General features: G+C 42.0%; 1 protein-coding gene across 1 annotated transcript; it reads left to right on the top strand.

Annotated features, from left to right (window-relative positions):
* Positions 1 to 2583: 2583 nt before the first annotated feature.
* QPCT (glutaminyl-peptide cyclotransferase) lies at positions 2584 to 16872 on the top strand. The gene is made up of 7 exons (XM_065680110.1): positions 2584 to 3003; positions 6840 to 6986; positions 9876 to 10157; positions 12637 to 12813; positions 13674 to 13773; positions 14257 to 14373; positions 15174 to 16872. Exons 1-7 carry the CDS (start codon positions 2599 to 2601, stop codon positions 15317 to 15319), a joined length of 1374 nt encoding a protein of 457 aa, XP_065536182.1. The 5' UTR covers positions 2584 to 2598; the 3' UTR covers positions 15320 to 16872.
* Positions 16873 to 17564: the final 692 nt, after the last annotated feature.

Here is a 17564-nt window from a genome sequence, read left to right on the forward strand (position 1 = left end):
TCCCTAAGTAAGTAAGTGTCTAGGGGTAACCTGCATATTTCACTTCTTAAAGCTTCATCTGTGAATACATCACCCCATGGAAGCAGAATCTCTTAACCTTGAGTCACCAAACACAGTACTTCCACAGCCTGGTAAAGGCTCTGTTCCGAACCGTACAGAGATCAGCAATGGGTAAGTTGACAGGGATGGGCCCACAGAGCACACATAAGCATGAGGCACCTGCAGCCCTGCCATCCTTTCCCTCTGGGCTGTAAGAGCTGCTCATGGATTCATGAACATGCAGCAGCCCAAGCTGCCACACACTGGAAGGAAGTCTCAGGCTGTGTATTCTAACCACTGATGGCAGATCAGCCACAGCTCAGGCACAACATTGCCTTGTATGAGGCAATTCGAAGCACAACAAACCACACTTACTCTCCTCTCCCTACCACAGGCCTGCCAGTTGGAAGAGCTCAGCATCAAAACTGGATTTGAAAGGGTGGAAGGCCCAGGAGTCCCCTTTCTTGAGAAAATGGGTATGCATTAAACCCACAGCCTCTGGCAGAGTTTACAACCGAGGTAATGACAGAGCATGCAGCCTCGGCTTCCGAGGAGCGCTTTGGGATGAAACGCTGCTTTTACGGTGCTTTTATGGTGCACGGCCAGCAGAAGCAAAAGGTTTTGACAGGGCTGCCTCTAGCGTCTGTCCTTCGGGACTTCAGTAGATGGCACTGTCACATTAGCTGGGTTACAGGAATGGAGCGATGTACAGGTCGTATTTTCACAGATAATATATGCTTTTCTTCAAATAATCTACTTTTTTTTCTCTCTCTCTGTAGATGATATCTGGTTACACCTATTTGATTTTTCCGGGTCACAAACCAACTATTTAAAATGTATAAAATAGAACGGCTAACCACTGAGCAATCTGTTGACATCCTTTCAGTTTGTTAGTATGCAGTGGGACTAAACAACATGGTTTTTGTTCATGAATCCCTGGGAAAACAAAACGTTCATTAACTTCGATAATTGTTTTTAACTTTGTGTATTATTTTTTAAAATAGTTACATAGCTCTTTTTTAAGCTGTGAAGTGCTCTGATTTCTGATACATTTCAATAGATGCTTTTTTTTTCCCCTGTCTTTATCTCATTCAACACAGAACTTTGTGGGCTGGTTCTGAGGAGGAGGGAAGGGAGGTCTCTGCTCCACATTTCCAAAGTAACACCTTTAAAAAGTCCTGTTCAATCTCTCTGAGCATCTGGTCCAGAACTGGTCCGTGTTTCCCATGTAGGTGAGATAACACTGCCCTAAGCTGACTTTACGCTTGCCAAATTTGTAATCTATCAAAGAACTGTAGCTCTTGGTGGGACCACAGTCCCTCAGGGGAAAACAATATTAGTTAGTCCTGAACCAAGCTTAGATTCTTGGCAAATTTCTCCTGTAGCTATTGTACTCCTTTTAATATTTTTTTTTTCCTGCTAAATTGTATGAGGACCTTGGCACATCAGCCAGAAATTTTGTCCAGCATGTGTATGGTAGAGTCAGCCACAGGAAATCTGACAGAGGGCAACAGATTTTGTTCTGTTGTGTAGTCCTGCTGGGAACACTTGTCATCTTCCTAGGTGGATTTACACACATTCCCTGTGACTTGATCTCTGCTGACTTGCCAGGGCTTTTGCCTAAGAATCTGTAAACCCTGCTGTTTTTTCTTGCTAATCAAATGATTGCCCATTTCTCCCTATTCACAGGTGACTTGGCTTTGCATTTGGAACAATTTCCTAACAAAGAGAAGTGTGGACTTCTGGGAGGGGAGAGGGATTAAAACCCAAAGGCATTGATTTAAATTAACTCTTCCTTTCTCCATAAGTGAAAATCTTGGATACAGCCACATCTGAGTATCAGCTTGGAGGATGCTGAATCTACAGTAAAACTGTTGCCTCCAGAGATCCCATCTGTATGTTGAGCAGCAGATCCACCAGCTTTTCTGTGAAATCTGTGGAATCTGGGTCAAGAATCTGCAAATCAACAAATTGCTCCATTTTTCTAATATTACCCTCAAACAGACACTTTGAATACTCGCAAAGCTATAGTTTCCAGGATGCGGCTTTCCAGTACAAGCTGAAGAGCTTGTTACTTCAGCTGCCTCCCTCCTTTCTTTTATTTCTTTTTTTATTTCTTTTCCATTCAATGTATTTCAGCATTAAGTCTGAAGTTTCAAGAATGATGTAAAGATCAGAGACTTTAAATGGGTACATCTGTGATGCAGAATGGTCAGATGCTCTCCACAACACCACAGAGCGAGGATGATGATGTCAAATGACCTGAAGAAGGGCCTGTGTGCTCAGATGCTTCTATCTCTGGTTTAATCGTTTTAAATGGCCTACTGCAAAATATCGCCTGACCACAGACTGTGCTTCATTGGTAGTTAATAGAGTAACCACAGAATTTAAAATGCCTGAAGACAGGACTGACATTTTAGCAAACACTGTCGGATTAGGCCTCAAAAAGGTCGCAAGAAGAGCTTCATGAAGCAATAAAGTCACCGCTTTGCAGTTCCGTAGGTCTTGGCCGTTCGGGGCCCCCCGGACCCTCATTCACACTGTCCACAGCAACGCGCGATGCCCGAGGCCGGGCCCCCACCCAGCGCAGGGGCTGCCCGCCGGCCTCCCGCGGAGCTGCTGACGTGGTGCCAGGGACCAGGCGCGTTTGGGAGCGGGGACGAGCCGGGGGAGGCTGGCAGAGCGGCGGCCGCAGCAGCCTCCCTCCTTCCCTCATTCCCTTCTCCCCTCCCTCCCTCCCCCGCCGGCCCCAGCTCCCCCCTTCCCGCCCCCGCGCTTCGGCAAGGCGGAGGGAAGGGGGCCCGCGGGGAGAGCCGTGAGGGGAGAGCAGACCAGAGGAGAAGGATGGCGGGGGGCGAGGGGCCGGCGGGCGCGCCCCGGCTGCTGCGGGCACTGTACCTCGCCGCCGCCTGCCTGCCGCTGGTGCTCGGGAGGGACGCCGGCGCGGCGTGGACCCTGGAGAAGGTGGGTCGCGGTCGCGTCTCTGGGGCTCGCCGCTGCGCCCGGTTGCGGGGGGACGCCTCGCCCAGCCCCGACGGTCCGGCCCTGGGACAACGCGGGCTTCAGCGGCGGGTCACCGCTCACCGGCCGCCTGCGCGGAGCGCAGGTGGGGACGGATAACATGGCTTCCTGCCCACCCCGTTCTAATGGCTGCAGGACCAGGCTTCCTGACGGGTTTGTCACATCGGAGATGAGCTTTGTCTGGAGCAGTTAGTGGATTTAAGGGAAAACCCGGAAAGCACAGAAGGAATCAAAATCCCAAATCATATTCTGTGTAGCATTCCGCTATACTCCAGTTTTCAATGTGATTATCTCTTCCAGCAGTGATGCACATCTCGGTAGGAAAAACAAATAGGGATGGTGTTGACAGCTACTACAAAACTGCTTTGAAAGGATGTAATATTCTGGTATGTCATAGAGACATACTATATTGGTTTTAATTCAAAGCACTGTGTGAACTAGTGAAAAAAGCAATCTTGAGACAATGTTTAATGAAACACCAGTAAGCACTAAACCCCCAGTTCCTCTATGTAACAGCTCTCAATGGTCAGTATGAAACACTACATAATTCTTCATGAAGAACTAAACCACAGGGAACATGGGAGAGTACACAACTGCAAATTACATTCAATTCAAGGGTTCAGGCATTTCCAAATGGAAAATACACTTCTAGGGCCTATTCCCAGGTGTTTGTGGAAGAGTTGAACTCAAAGTTCAGCCACAACCCACTAAACTCTGCTAATCCAATGCACTGTCCTCTTCCCCAGTAGACCAGAGTCCAGGACAGGCTAGCAAAATCAAGCTTTCTTCCTGCCTTTCCACTTACTTGCCCTTAGTCATTCCCTTTCTCCTTGAATTTATTCACACCCATTCAAATACGTGTTGTGTTGTTTGGTTGTGGGTTTGGGTTTTTTAACAGAAATTTTGTAATTATGTTCTATTAATTGTATCTTACTATATAGATATAGCTCATGTATAGACTCATATCTGTAACGTAATACATCTATAGTATGCATAATAATGCATAAGGATAGGCAAAGCTAAATATTTAGTTATACTAGTCAATGTACAAGTGCTCCTGGGTGCTCCTTTTGTCAGCCCCCTTGAGCCACACCAATACACCCTTTAGCTCATTCCATTCCCACTAGTCAATCTACTTGCCAATGACATAAGTAGTATCATCTAACCGCAGAACCATAGCATCCGTACTCCTCTGCCCGCGCAGACACTAACCAAGAACCACTTCCTCTCTCTCATCAAATTCTTGTCCCTTGACAACTATTGTTCCTTCTCCCTAAAGGGATGTGCGAGGCAGAAGTTGAAAGCCTTGCACTGTACAGGTCTTCCTGCCTTTCTGTCATTGAGGAGGGTCCTAAACTTAAGAGTTCTTAGAAACTAACTTCCATTGGCACCAGGCTGAAATACACCAAAATTGACAGGTAGCATGGGCTACCTGTAGAAGTTGAAGTCTTGCTGTTTTATGCAGCTTGGTACAACAGGTTATTGATAGCCCTGTCATAAATGTATTGCTCTGCCTCCCTGCTGTGGGCATGGAGGAAACAGGGATTGACCAACACTGTAAGGAGTGAGTCACCTACAAATCTCCTTCTGCTTCTCTTTTCTTTCATGACCACTTTTGTAATTCCTTTCACTTCCCAAATTTGAAAACGCCTCTGTTATTAGAAGTGGGAATTTATTCCTGTCATCTGAAGTGTTTTCATACTTTTATACTTTGATAATCATAATGTGTCTTTGCAAAGTGATTCAGTGACCCCAGTCACCAAGCACAATCTATGGTTAGAAGGAAGACAATTCCACGTTCTAACTGAGCCTTTCAATTGTTCAGCTGAAGGCGTATTTTCTGAACTTCCTTAATTAAATTGTCCTCCTACATTCTTCTGAAGTGCACAGCTTCGGCTTTTCTCTTCTTGTACAGCCTGTTCCTCTTAAACAGAACAGCTTCCTGACCACATTTTCTCTTGCCTCTGCCTTTTCTACACTGGTGTAAATTCCACTGTATTAAACTTCAGGTCTTTCAAAAGACACTTTATGCATCTTCTACAATACTGTTTCCAAACTTGTAGAAGTTCTTTATTTTTCAGACAAAATACAGTTTTTCTTTAACCCATGTATAAATTCAGTAGCATTAAAAATGTTAACGGCACATCCTAAAATTTGGTGTCCTCAAAATCTTAAAATACAGCTTGAAATACTATCTTAAAATTAGCATCATAAGATTCAGTGCCTTTGTGTCTCCTCTCTACTTAATTTCACTAATAAAATGAAGTGCAATTGGAGGAAAGGTCCACTCATAGATAAACAGGCTTGAAAAGGGTAGAATTTAATGTCTGCAGTGAAGCTTAGAAAATATTTGTGCTTGTGCCTGCTTTGCTCAGCACACACAAATGAAGTAGAAAAGATGCCAAATAGTGAGGCAGAAGCATTTGTTAACAATATTCATTAGGCAGGGTCGTTAAGATAGCAGGTCATTCATTACACAGGGCTGCAGAAGCTCTCAAGGTCAGTACACTTTCTGGCCAGGGAGTGAGTTCCAGCAGTCATTTCAGACAAATGTGAAATGAGGTACATGAGCGAGGGGGAACGATTGGGTTTTGTTAACATATACAGTAATGGAGCTAGAGTAAATGCATCTGTGAAAATGTCAGCTTGATGCAGCAGAGCCCAAAAGCAAATCAGTTCTTCAACAGTCTGAAGAAAAAAATAGTAAAATGGTAACTACCATTATCCTACACTATAAACCATGGTGCACTCATGTTCCACTTTCCCTCCTCTTCGTCATCTCAAAGAGGATGAGGTAAACAGGGTACACTGAAGGACAGCAATCTGATCAATCATGTAAGGCAGTTCTGATCAAAGAACAAATAAACATTTTTCCAATGGGAGAGAGGTGTAAAGGGAAGTCTCTATGATAGAAATTAGGAATGGATGGGACTGGAATATCTTGTGACAGTGCCTGAAATAGGAACCTATAAAAACAAGAGTGGCTCAGGAAGGTTCTGAGGAGACAATTGCTAGAGATTGGGTAGATTCAAACTAGGTGCCCAAAGGAACGTTTGCGATGTCCTTGATGTTCCCACCTAGCATTCAGCTACCACTCCAGAACAGCACAAGGCTCTCACGGGTCCAAGATGTGCACTTGCCAGCTCCAGGAGGATCTCTCAAGTATGCTGGGTCACCTGAAATAGCTCTAATGGTCTGTGCTTAGGCAGCAGAAAAGAAGCCACTTGAGCGGTAGCCATCACTGGGAGCTGCTGTCACAGGAGAAAAGCTGCCAGTTCTAAGGTTAACCCATGTGTCACAAAGCTGACGTGGACCCCAGCTAGCCCCAGATGAGCCACACCATGCTGTGTAGTCACACTGAAGCCACCACTGTGGGCAGGGACCACAATGACACAGCTTCACTGTCTCTGGACTGAGCCAGCTTATGCATTTCTTTGCAGTACTGCACCTCATAATGTAGACACCTGCTGCATAAAGCTAAATATCAGCAGTACTGAAAACAAAGCTTCTGGTGCTTGTCTCAATGGAAACTTCATTTGAAGGTGTCATGGTTGCAGACATGACTGTATGTATGTAGAAGTAAGATACTGGAAAAGAAAAAAACCCAGCCACGGGTTGTGTTTTTACAGCTAGCAGGTAGGTAAAATTGTCTCCCATGATTTTCTCCCAGTAAATCAAAGTAGGAGAATATACCACATTACCATAATTCTGGAAAATACTATGGTTAAAAAAGGTCTAGTAATAGTTACAGCAATCTTGGCTTTTTCTCCCTCATACAGTATTCTCACCGACCAAGAATTTTATATGCTGATGCTATCAAAAAAGTTGCTGCAAACACAGATGTTTCTGAAATGTGGGAGAATGATTTGCTCCCTATGCTGATAGAAAGATACTCGGGATCACAAGGAAATTATATCGTACGACAGGTAAGGCAACATCTACTATTTATATTCTGGTAGTGCCTTTAGTGGCAGCTAAAGGGACAGACACATTCCTTTCATTTGGCAGGACAAACTCTATCATTGCTCAGGTCCAGACTGCATAGAGCCTACATGACACAGCTTGCACTCCAGCTGACATTATTTCCCAGCGCTGCATAGCATGATGGAAAAAAACCCTACAGTCTGTTTTTAAACTTATAAATTAAATACCTGTCGTGGTTTTAAGCCCAGCCAGCAACCCAGAACCACGCAGCCGCTCGTTCACTCCCCACGCTTCCTCCCCCAGCTCCCAGAGGGATGGGGAGGAGAATCGAAAGAATGTAACTCACACGGACAGCCCAGCAACTAAGGTATAACACAAACCACTGCTGCTGCCACCAATAATAATAATGATAAAGGAAATAACAAGGGAAGAGAACACAACCGCTCACCACCCACCGACTGATACCCAGCCCGACCCGAGCAGTGATCTATCCCTTCTGGGTAACTGCCCCAGTTTATATACTGGGCATGACGTGCTGTGGTGTGGAATACCTCTTTGGCTAGTTTGGGTCAGGTGTCCTGTCTCTGCTTCCTCCTGGCTTCCCCTCCTCCCTGGCAGAGCATGAGACTCACAAAGTCCTTGGTCAGAGTAAACATTACTGAGCAACAACTGAAAACATCGGTGTTACCAGCGCTGTTCCCAGGCCGAAAATCAAACCACAGCACTGCACCAGCTACTAAGAAGGAGAAAAATGACTGCTGCTGCTGAACCCAGGACAATACCTTGCCTCAGGTTTGGTTACCAGAGCACAACACAACTGTTGCCCTTTCCCTCATATAAGCAGCTTTTTGGTCACCAGTTCAAAGCCTTTGGGACCATAAAAGGGGATGAAATAAATGACACCCAACCGCCCTTTCTCTGTAGAGGTGTTGTGCTGTTACACTGCCCTGCAGTGTTGCTTCAGATGTGTGGATCAACACAGAAAGGGACCAGATAGGCCCAAAAGGGCACGCAGGTGAAACAATCAAAATGACAAAGTGCAGCAGTGGCCCAAGTACCACATCAGCTCTGCTGGCCCAAGCACAGTAGTGAGTTTGTGCTGTGGTAAGATATCCAGATTGCATTTAGCCCCAAGCTTTTACTCCAGTGCATTGTATTTGAGCCACAGGGAGCTACCACACAACCAGGTTGCTGCTCTGCACTCATAGCGGAGGCATCTTCAGGACCATGTGCCATGCTGGCTCTGGATTATATTATCTAAGCAGGAGACTAAACAGTGGTACAGCTGAGTTTGCTAGAAGGCATTCACACCATCTCATTAGCCTTTATCTACCCTCCAGGCAGTGGCTCAACAGCTCCAAGGCAGCCTTAACTACAAGAAGATTATTTGCCACTCTGCAATTGGTAGACCGGAAAATGCAGGTTTTTTATGCTTTGTGTGTATGTGCATGCACGCATGTCTCTGTAGTTTTGTGGTTTCTTTAGTGATACCCTGGAAGGCAGCCAAGTGAAAGGGGAAAGAGTAAGAAAAACAAAAAACTAGCTGAGCCTAGGCTAGAAAACCACAAATCATGTTCAAAATAGGATCATCCTGTTACAAGGTAACAGCATGTACCAAAGTAGGGCCCCACCAGAGGAAAAAAAGAAGAGTTCTCATTGTCAAAGCACAACCGACTTTGAGAGGAATGACACTTCTTTGTTAAGACACAGAAGAAGGAAGAAGACTAGTACCAGTTATAGCTAGTGGACACAGGGAAATCCATTCAGGCTTCTACATTCCCCATAATCTATCACAGACATCCTTTGCTCTGCCTATAGTCATACAACACTGTAAGAGCGTTTAGAGGGTGACCACAAACAAAATGGCAGTTTGTTCTACCACTAACATTTATGGCAATATTCCCACTGACTTCACCAAGAGCAGGACAAATCTTCAAAGTCAGTATTCTTTTTACCCCTTAGAGGCTTTTCCTAATGTTTATTTAAAGGGAGAGGAATCTGCCTCGAAGCAGCACTCTAGGGACACATAAAAATAAGTTGCTCAGCAGAGATAACCCTCTAATAAGAATTAGCCAGAACTCTGTACTAAGTATAACTGCGGTTGTTATTAGAGGTATTCTCTTTAGGTAGAATGATGCCTAAAATGAATGATCTCTTTTATGTAGTCCCTGTCTTTATCTTTACGTAAGCTACACGTACAGGGTTTATTTTTTAAAACATAGTTCTGAAATGTTCAATTCTTTCTTCAGTTTACAGGAATCAGACTGTCTCGTACAGCCCTGTAAGCAGCTTATGTCACCTGAAAGGCAGATATCTCACAGAAGCTAAAAAGACTAAAAAGTAAACACACACACCCCCCAGCCCCCACAGCCCCTAGAGCAAACGACCAAAACCCAGCATCTTTTTTATGCTGCTGTGACATCTATGTGTGGTAATTGTCAGATTAGCCACATCAAGTTCTCTGCAGCCCTTTTTGATACTTAATTTAAGGTCACAACTGAGTTTGGATTTGAAGAAGTAAACATAAATACTGTCCTGGTGGCACCTCAACAACCACCAGCCTGGAAACTTCAGAGATCGAGATCTAAATGTGTCATGGAGATCTAAATGTGTCATGTTAAGGGGCAATCATTCAAAGCACCTTCAGACTCCAAAAACAAGAGACAAAAGGGAGAAATGAAAAGCAGCTTAGCCAGCCACAGGCTAAAGTAGCAACGACGTTGCTCATTTTGTATAGTGACATTACAAATTTTGTTATAAAATTTATCTTTTAAAAATACCATGAACTCACAGAAATAAGCCCAAGTGCCACTGATAACTAAGCACAATTTGTCTGCAACATCTTTCTGAAACAAGCAATATTAATGTGGTTGTTTTTCCTTTAACTGCAGCATATCAAGCACCGTCTTCAAAGATTACAGGCCGGCTGGGAAATTGAAGAAGACACGTTTCAGAGGTACACACCATATGGATATCAAACCTTTTCAAATATTATCAGCACTCTCAACCCCTCTGCAAAACGGCACCTGGTTCTAGCCTGCCACTACGACTCAAAGTTCTTTGGACAACAATGGCAGGAGAGAGTGTTTGTAGGAGCAACTGATTCAGCCGTGCCTTGTGCTATGATTTTGGAGCTGGCACGTGCCCTGGATAACAAGCTTCAGCTAATCAAGGTAGTTTGCTTGTCTCATTTTCACTTGGGTTTGTTGCAGCAATAGGCCTTAAGGGCACTTCTGTGTTCTCTCCCACAGCCTGCGTGCCCAATTCTTTGATTGCTTTGCTGTAGGAAAACTCCCATTTGACTTCGAGAAGAACAGAGATCTGTATCTACTCCTTTAGAGTACATCATGATAATAAAACTTATTATGCAAAAGGTGGCTACCTAAAAATTATCTCATATAGTATATAAAAATAAAAATTTATACATGAATAATACATGCTTCATAGACTTGGCGAGATAGAATCCTCCTTTCTATCTAAAAGGCACAGAACCCTACACTCAGAAGCCTCTGTCATATCCAGTAACATCTAGGGTCACTGATAAGTATCTGCTTTCTTAATCCTGCATTTTTAAAATCTCTCAGTTGTATTCTGTCTTGGGAGACAGATGAACAGGAGAGTTAGACTCATCCCTCCATCCCGTAATGATTTCAAGATTTTCTTCTTCTTTTCCTTTATCGATTTGAATAGTTTATGTAACAATAGTAATAGTATATTGTCCGTCTGTGTTACCTTCGCTATGAAAATCTGCCTCAAAGTGCTGCCGTTGGCAGGCAGAAGAATCTGATGCTCCTAGCTCTAAAAGCTCGAGGATTACAGGTTCGTGAGTGCCATCTAGTGGTTCAGGATTTGCTATTTCCAGAAGAATCCCTGTACTCCAATGGAGCTTTCCCAGGGAAAGGTCTCTTAAGCGCTTTACAAAGCGTCAGGAAGACACTCAGCTCAGGTATGAAGATTACTTGTCGGCAGATGTTTCCAGAAACTGATCTGGTGCCTTCTGACATCAGAATATTTACGAATTAGAAGACTGAGAATATCCCAGTGTTTTTAATCACAAAACAAAACATTCCCGTAATACAGATGCTTTCATTTAGAAGCTTTATGTAGAATAAAATTGCCTGATGGCTATTTATGGAACAACCTGCACACTGACTTAAAGACCGGAATTTTTGCAAGTGATATATCAGTTTTGATTAAACTGTTTTATCATGTAAGATGACAGCATTTGACAAAAAGGCAATCTAATTACTTTGCACAGGATACCATTTGAACAGTGTGTTAACAAAATATACTTTGGGATCCATCTGCTTAATACATTAACTATGACCTTTCTGCTCTGCTCATAGTAGCATAACAGACTTTGTTATGTTTTCAGCCAAATCTATTTATACTTTGACTTGACGCTGTGATTTTTATCTTGCTGTTTCTCCAACAGAGTAAGTTTAAAAGGGCAATGACAGCTGTTATTCAGACCTGAGAATGTGTTAAACAGTAATAATAATAATACAAATACTACTTTCTAAAATTCAAATGGCATTAATACAGTTTCCTCCATAATGCAAAATGACTGCTATCAAAAGACCTCTGTCCTGTGCAAAGGACAAACGGCAGCAAAGCATTGCCATTAGAGAAATCCATGTATTACTATGAGCATACAATCAATACTATCTTGCCTGTGTGAGCGACATTTTATAGACGTTTTCTACTACTGTTTATACTGGATCTGCGCCAGCTAGCTGGGAGTCGTAGCCCATACAGGACATGAGTGTTGCCAGTGGCCCCACCTTATTAACCACATCATGCAATTTCACTTGAAATAGCATTAATTCATAGACAGTTAAAACATTTATAGCAACTGCCAAGACTACAGTTCCCCAACCTGTTCATATAGCGGAACCAAACCGGGGTTAGCCATGCTGTAGGTTATTAGGGAATGCTGCCCAAAGAAAGCTTCAGTTAATAAACAAAGAGAGAAAAAAGGCTCCTTCTACATGGGGAATAAATTTCACATAGTGTCTCCTTTGTGACCTTAAATACATAAATCATGTATTCTCAGTGTTTACTGTTGTAATATTTTTGGTTGTTAAAAGGGAAAGATGTATGCACTCCACTCTCTGTGCTTTGGTTTTAGGGTAGAGCTGCCTCAGTGGTTGTGAGTCCCCCTGAAAGAAAAGAAATGGTCATTCTTCTCATGACTGACTGTTCTTTGTCCCTCAAAAAAACATCAGCTCTACAGATCCATAATTCACCTCCACTGATGCACAGCTGCAACAGAGATACTACTCTTTTGGGGCACTAGCAAGGAATAATATTAGCACTTGCATCAGGTGTTGTTGCTTGCATGTCTCATTGCTGTTTGAGGCGATGTTCCTGCTTTTGCAGACCTGTCTCAACATACTCAGTGCATGTCTGCTGAAGGCAGAAATAAAGCTTCTAACCAGGATCCAAATGATACCAGACTACAGAACGTGTCACTGCACTAGATAAATAATAATGAGTGATCGCTATCACTATTATACAGCCATAGGAGGGTTTGCATAGAGTACCTTGAAAATATACCCCTACCGATGTGGCTTATATCACTACACTATTTGTCTTTTATTTAATGTTTTGGCCAGAGTCAGTTATGCTACTTTTACTTTCCTCCAACAGATCAGCTCAGCATCAAGACCAGACCTTTCACTTCAGCTTATTTTTTTTGATGGTGAAGAAGCCTTTGTCCAGTGGTCCCCTTCTGATTCCCTCTATGGATCTCAACACTTAGCTCGGAAAATGGTATCTACTCCACATCCACCTGGTTCAACCATCACAAATCAGCTGCAGGGCATAGTAAGTGGCTTTTCAATTCTTGATGGGCAGGAGTAAATTGCTTTTTTTTTTTTCTCCCAATATTCAGTTAGCAAATGCCCAAATTACTAGGAAACCATGAATCTCACCAAAATTAAAGGAAAAAAGTAAGCTTGGGGCAATTTTATAAGGCGTGTAAAATAGAGAGTTGGCAAGAGCTTTTCAGGTGAACCTGCTTAGAACTTTTCCATGCAAGTATGGAGGAGAAGTCATAGAAAAAACAAAATACACAAATTTATTAGAATATAAACTAGGATACCTACCCTCTTTAAGAGATAATTCAAAGTGATTAGGAGAGAGCACATAGTATCCATCTGTGAACAAATCTCCCCTAGATAAGCGCGAAGCTACAGCAAGCTGTTTCCCTTTGATTCCTACTGAAATTCTGGTCGTCTGCTCCCTTCTAGTTTCCCTACTCACTGCTGAGGCACTTTTCTTCTGTCACTGTGTCTTATGACTCATAAAATGTCTTTCCCTTGACAGACTTTGTTGTTCTCCAGGGAAGAAGCAATTTCCTCTTCTTTCTCCCCACCTACTGTAGTTTTTCTTTTAAAGGGATATAACACACAAACTGCAACCAAAGCAATGCAGTCTGCTTCAGCTTGAAGAACAGTGAAATAGCCAACCTTTTCTTCCTCAGAAAAACAGCAAAATCCATCCGATTGGAATCAGGTTCTACTAACGAGTTCTTCTCAGGCATTATGGTAGAAAAGCCAGATCTTTGGCCAGAGCTATCAAAGACCTAGTCATAATAAAGGAACAAAGAGGTTTCATTGCTGATCTCTGTTAATGGTGGGGTAGTAATATAAAGAATTTTGCTTTAAAGATTCTTTCTTCTGTAGGACCTGCTTGTACTACTGGATTTAATTGGTGCACCAAACCCTGTCTTTCCTAGTTATTTTCCCAACACTAGTCGATGGTTTCAGAGGCTTCAAGCAATTGGTAAGGATTGGGGTATGGGCTTTTGGTGAATTTGAAAGTTTAGTGTGTAGTTTCTGAATGCATTAAGTCCTGTAAATCAGATGTTGAGGTTACTTTTCTGGTTTACAGTTTTAATACTTACATTATGAAATGTTATATTTGGTGCATCCTAAACCTATACAAAGATTTTATTATTTAATTAATAAAATAACTGAGAAAGATTCCCAGACACCTGGAAACCATGAAACAGATTCTATAACTGATTGACACTCTGAACACTTAGAACTGCTTCACTTCTCTGTTTCAGTTCCTTCTTCTGTAAAATTACAGTAATAGCACCAATGTTGAGGTCTTCTAAGTAATGAACAAATGCAAAAGACAGTTACAAACTCCTTTTTCTTCTTTGACGGAAAAAGCTTCCACACGAGAGGAAAAAATAATCAAATGTGCTAACATGGCTCATATTGTCCAAAAGTTATAAGTCACTTTCAATGTGAATTACAGAGCAAGAGCTACACAACATGAATCTATTGAAGAACCACCACATTGAAAGACAGTATTTCCAGGCTGCTTTTCATCGAGGCTTGGTTGAAGATGACCACATTCCATTTCTATTAAGAGGTACTGGAAGCTCTTATATTTTAAGGTATAAGTTCAGTAACAAATGCGTAATTTAATAAATGAGCAAGTTCATATGGTCCTGTTTTTCAAGCTTATTTGCCCCAAGTATTTCTCATGGCAGAGAGGTAAGCCTTAGCCCCCAACTTTGTGTTCATTCTTTTCCTTCAGGATGCTAAGACAGGGAAAGCAGTTGGATTACTGCTGCCACCTTGTCAAGTGACAGATCAGTAATTAAAGCACTTATCCAAGTTAAAGAGTGGATTTGATGTCCTTCTCTGTTCAAGTACTCAGCAGAGCATCTTCACAACTAAGGTGTGCTGAAGAAGGGCAGTAGATACAGTAAAGTTTTCTGATTAAAGTTTTCTGGTGTACAAGAGTTGTATTGCCAGAGAAGAGTTAACCAAAAAGGGAGGTTACACTAGTTCATTGAAAGGGTATCTACCTAGGAAAGGAGGAAGGTATCTTCATATCCAGCCCCTGATTTTGCTATTGCTTATGCTCTGTTAACTACTTAGCAATGTAAAATTGGTGCACAGCTCTGGAAGCAGGCACAAGATCAGCTACACCTCTTCACTTCTAAACGAGTGCTCTTTTCATTGAGCTATATGGTCACTGTCTCCTGCTCAACAGCTTTTCAACTCTGTGAATCTTCTATTTTTTGCATCAAGGCAGGGCTCAAGTCCAACAAAACCAACACTTTTTGAGTTGTTACCTGATTCTTTTGTTAAATGGTGACATATTAATTGGCTCAACAGAACATCTCAAATATGTCTTCTCCAAATTTCACTTTCCTTTTATAGGGGTTCCAGTCCTACATCTGATTCCATCCCCTTTTCCTGCAGTATGGCATACCATGGAGGACACAGAAGAAAACCTTGACAAAACCACTATTGACAATCTCAGCAAAATCCTGCAAGTGTTTGTACTGGAATATCTAAACCTGTAAGAGAAAAATGTCATCAACATCAACAGGTCATTCTCCTTTCTAAACACTGTTTGTCCATCTTCACATTTGCTATTTAATTGCACTGGAGAGATTAAAGTGAAGAAAAATACGATAGTTCTTGCTAGACAGATTATTGATTCAGCTGTTCCTGGCCCAATGTTCTATGTAGCCAAACAAGATAGCATTAAACAAGAATTAGTTTCAGTCTGGAAAGAATTTGATCTTTCCATGTTTTACCTCTGAATAAAAACCCCAGAATTTTTCAAGATGGTTATCCCTCTTTTATGTCACATATTAAGATCCAGGAGGGAATGCCTCCTGGTTTAAGTATTAGCTAGTTTTCACGAGGTGTGACCCAAATGGAAAGTGCTTAGCAATGGAAATTGATACCACATTATCAGAAGAGGCATAAATCACACTCAAATTTCTACTGTGGGTTGAACTAAACCACCCCATCCTGAAATGAGCTGCTACTACTCCTGACACACAGAAAGGATTTTTAATCCTCTCTGCTCCTTCTCTTCCTTCCCCAACAAGGAGGGCTGCAAGGGCTTCTTGTTCCTGGACAGGCAGCCACAAGCAAACAGAGAAATAACACAAATTCGGTTTTCTCCCTGTTTTTTCTTGGATACTTTTTTATGGAGAAGGGTGGTGGGGAGTGATGCTAAAGGAAGGTATGTGGGGGCTTCCCCCACACCATGCTTAGACTGCAACACAAGAGATATAAACAGAAGAGTAGGTGGTTTGTGGGAGCAACTTCCCAGCACACACCATTCATTCATGTGAGTATCATTCACAGTGTGATCTAAAATTAAAAAAACAATAGCACAAACTTGCTGGTTTTAATACTAGGAAAGTGATCACTTTAAAATTGTATTTATATGAAACCATAGCTTGTAAAGGTAAAGTGCTATTTATCAAGAGTAAAATGAGACTCAGAAGCAAGAGGACAGTTTAAGCAAAGACAAGCCAAAGGCTGTATCAGAAAAAGATACTCACCAGTTTAACCCAGTGCTTTTACATTCCATACTGGAATTATTCAATAAATTTAGTATAACACTCTGCCAAAAATCTAGCCTGGAAGAGGAATCAATAGGAGAAGAGCAGTATTCAAAAGCTGAAAGGATAAGAGCAGCTGAAAAAGGAAGTTAAATATCAAGCTGGTAGAGAATGAACTGAGGTAAAACAAGTCAGTATTTTATTGCTCTCAACTTCTTCTTCTGTCCCAGGCAGAGAGATTTAGAAAAGAAATAAGTTACAGAGTTGTAGGCTTATTAGATTTGGCCTCTATATTACCATTTTCCTAAAGCAAATATTTCTGAACCTAAGATAATACTTACATATTTTAAAGCTGCAATCAAAATATGTATTTACAGCAATGCAAAGTTGTAAAATTCTACTCTTACAGGACAGCCTGAAAATGAAACTAAATCTGGTTCTGTTACTCAAGGTGAAACTTAAGCATTTCATGTTTTCTCATCAGTTCAACATTGTGAGAAGTGTTTCTGTTCTGCACATGACTTCTGAAATAGAATACAATGAAAATTCTAAAAGCTGGAGAGATGTGTTTATTTTCAGATATTGCTGTACCTCTGTGTAAATACAAAGCTACTTGAACTCTTTGCCACCATGTTCTCCTCCACTTCAGCCCATGAGAAAACATTCCGAACAACTAAATGAAATCTGAAGTTCGAATACTTTGAGCAGTATAAGGTGACTACTGCACCCACCTAACTGGTGAAAAAAGGTAACAAAATGGCTATATACATAAACACTAATAATGACTGTGTGTGGCTAATTTCACTGCTACAGGTGAACTCGTTCTACTTCATACTTTTCAAGGCTTTTGAAAAATGCAGTATGCGTTTGCAGTGTGCACTGCTAGTCTGCTTCTTCAAGAACTTGAAAGTCAACTTACAACAAGCTTCGTTATGACATGTGGGATTGGAGGGTTGTTATAACTGGGAAAAGTCTAGTTAAAAAAGTCTCTATTAGAGTTAGTTGAAACCCTAAGTCAATCTGTAGTACACCAAGTTTACGGCATGCCAGTTTTGTCACCAACATCTCACTGCTTCAGCATGCAGTTCTCTTAAGTTTACTCAGCTCACTAAGAAATGAGATACAGGTTGGTGTAACATGATTCAATGGTTCTCAAAACATGAAGAGGCAAAGAGGCTTCTCTCCCTCCTCAGGTTTTGAACGGGTTTATTTCGTACAGGAAAATAAGGCCATCTCTTAACCAGAT

Source organism: Lathamus discolor, chromosome 5 (assembly GCF_037157495.1).
Source record: "Lathamus discolor isolate bLatDis1 chromosome 5, bLatDis1.hap1, whole genome shotgun sequence".
Taxonomy (NCBI): domain Eukaryota; kingdom Metazoa; phylum Chordata; class Aves; order Psittaciformes; family Psittacidae; genus Lathamus; species Lathamus discolor.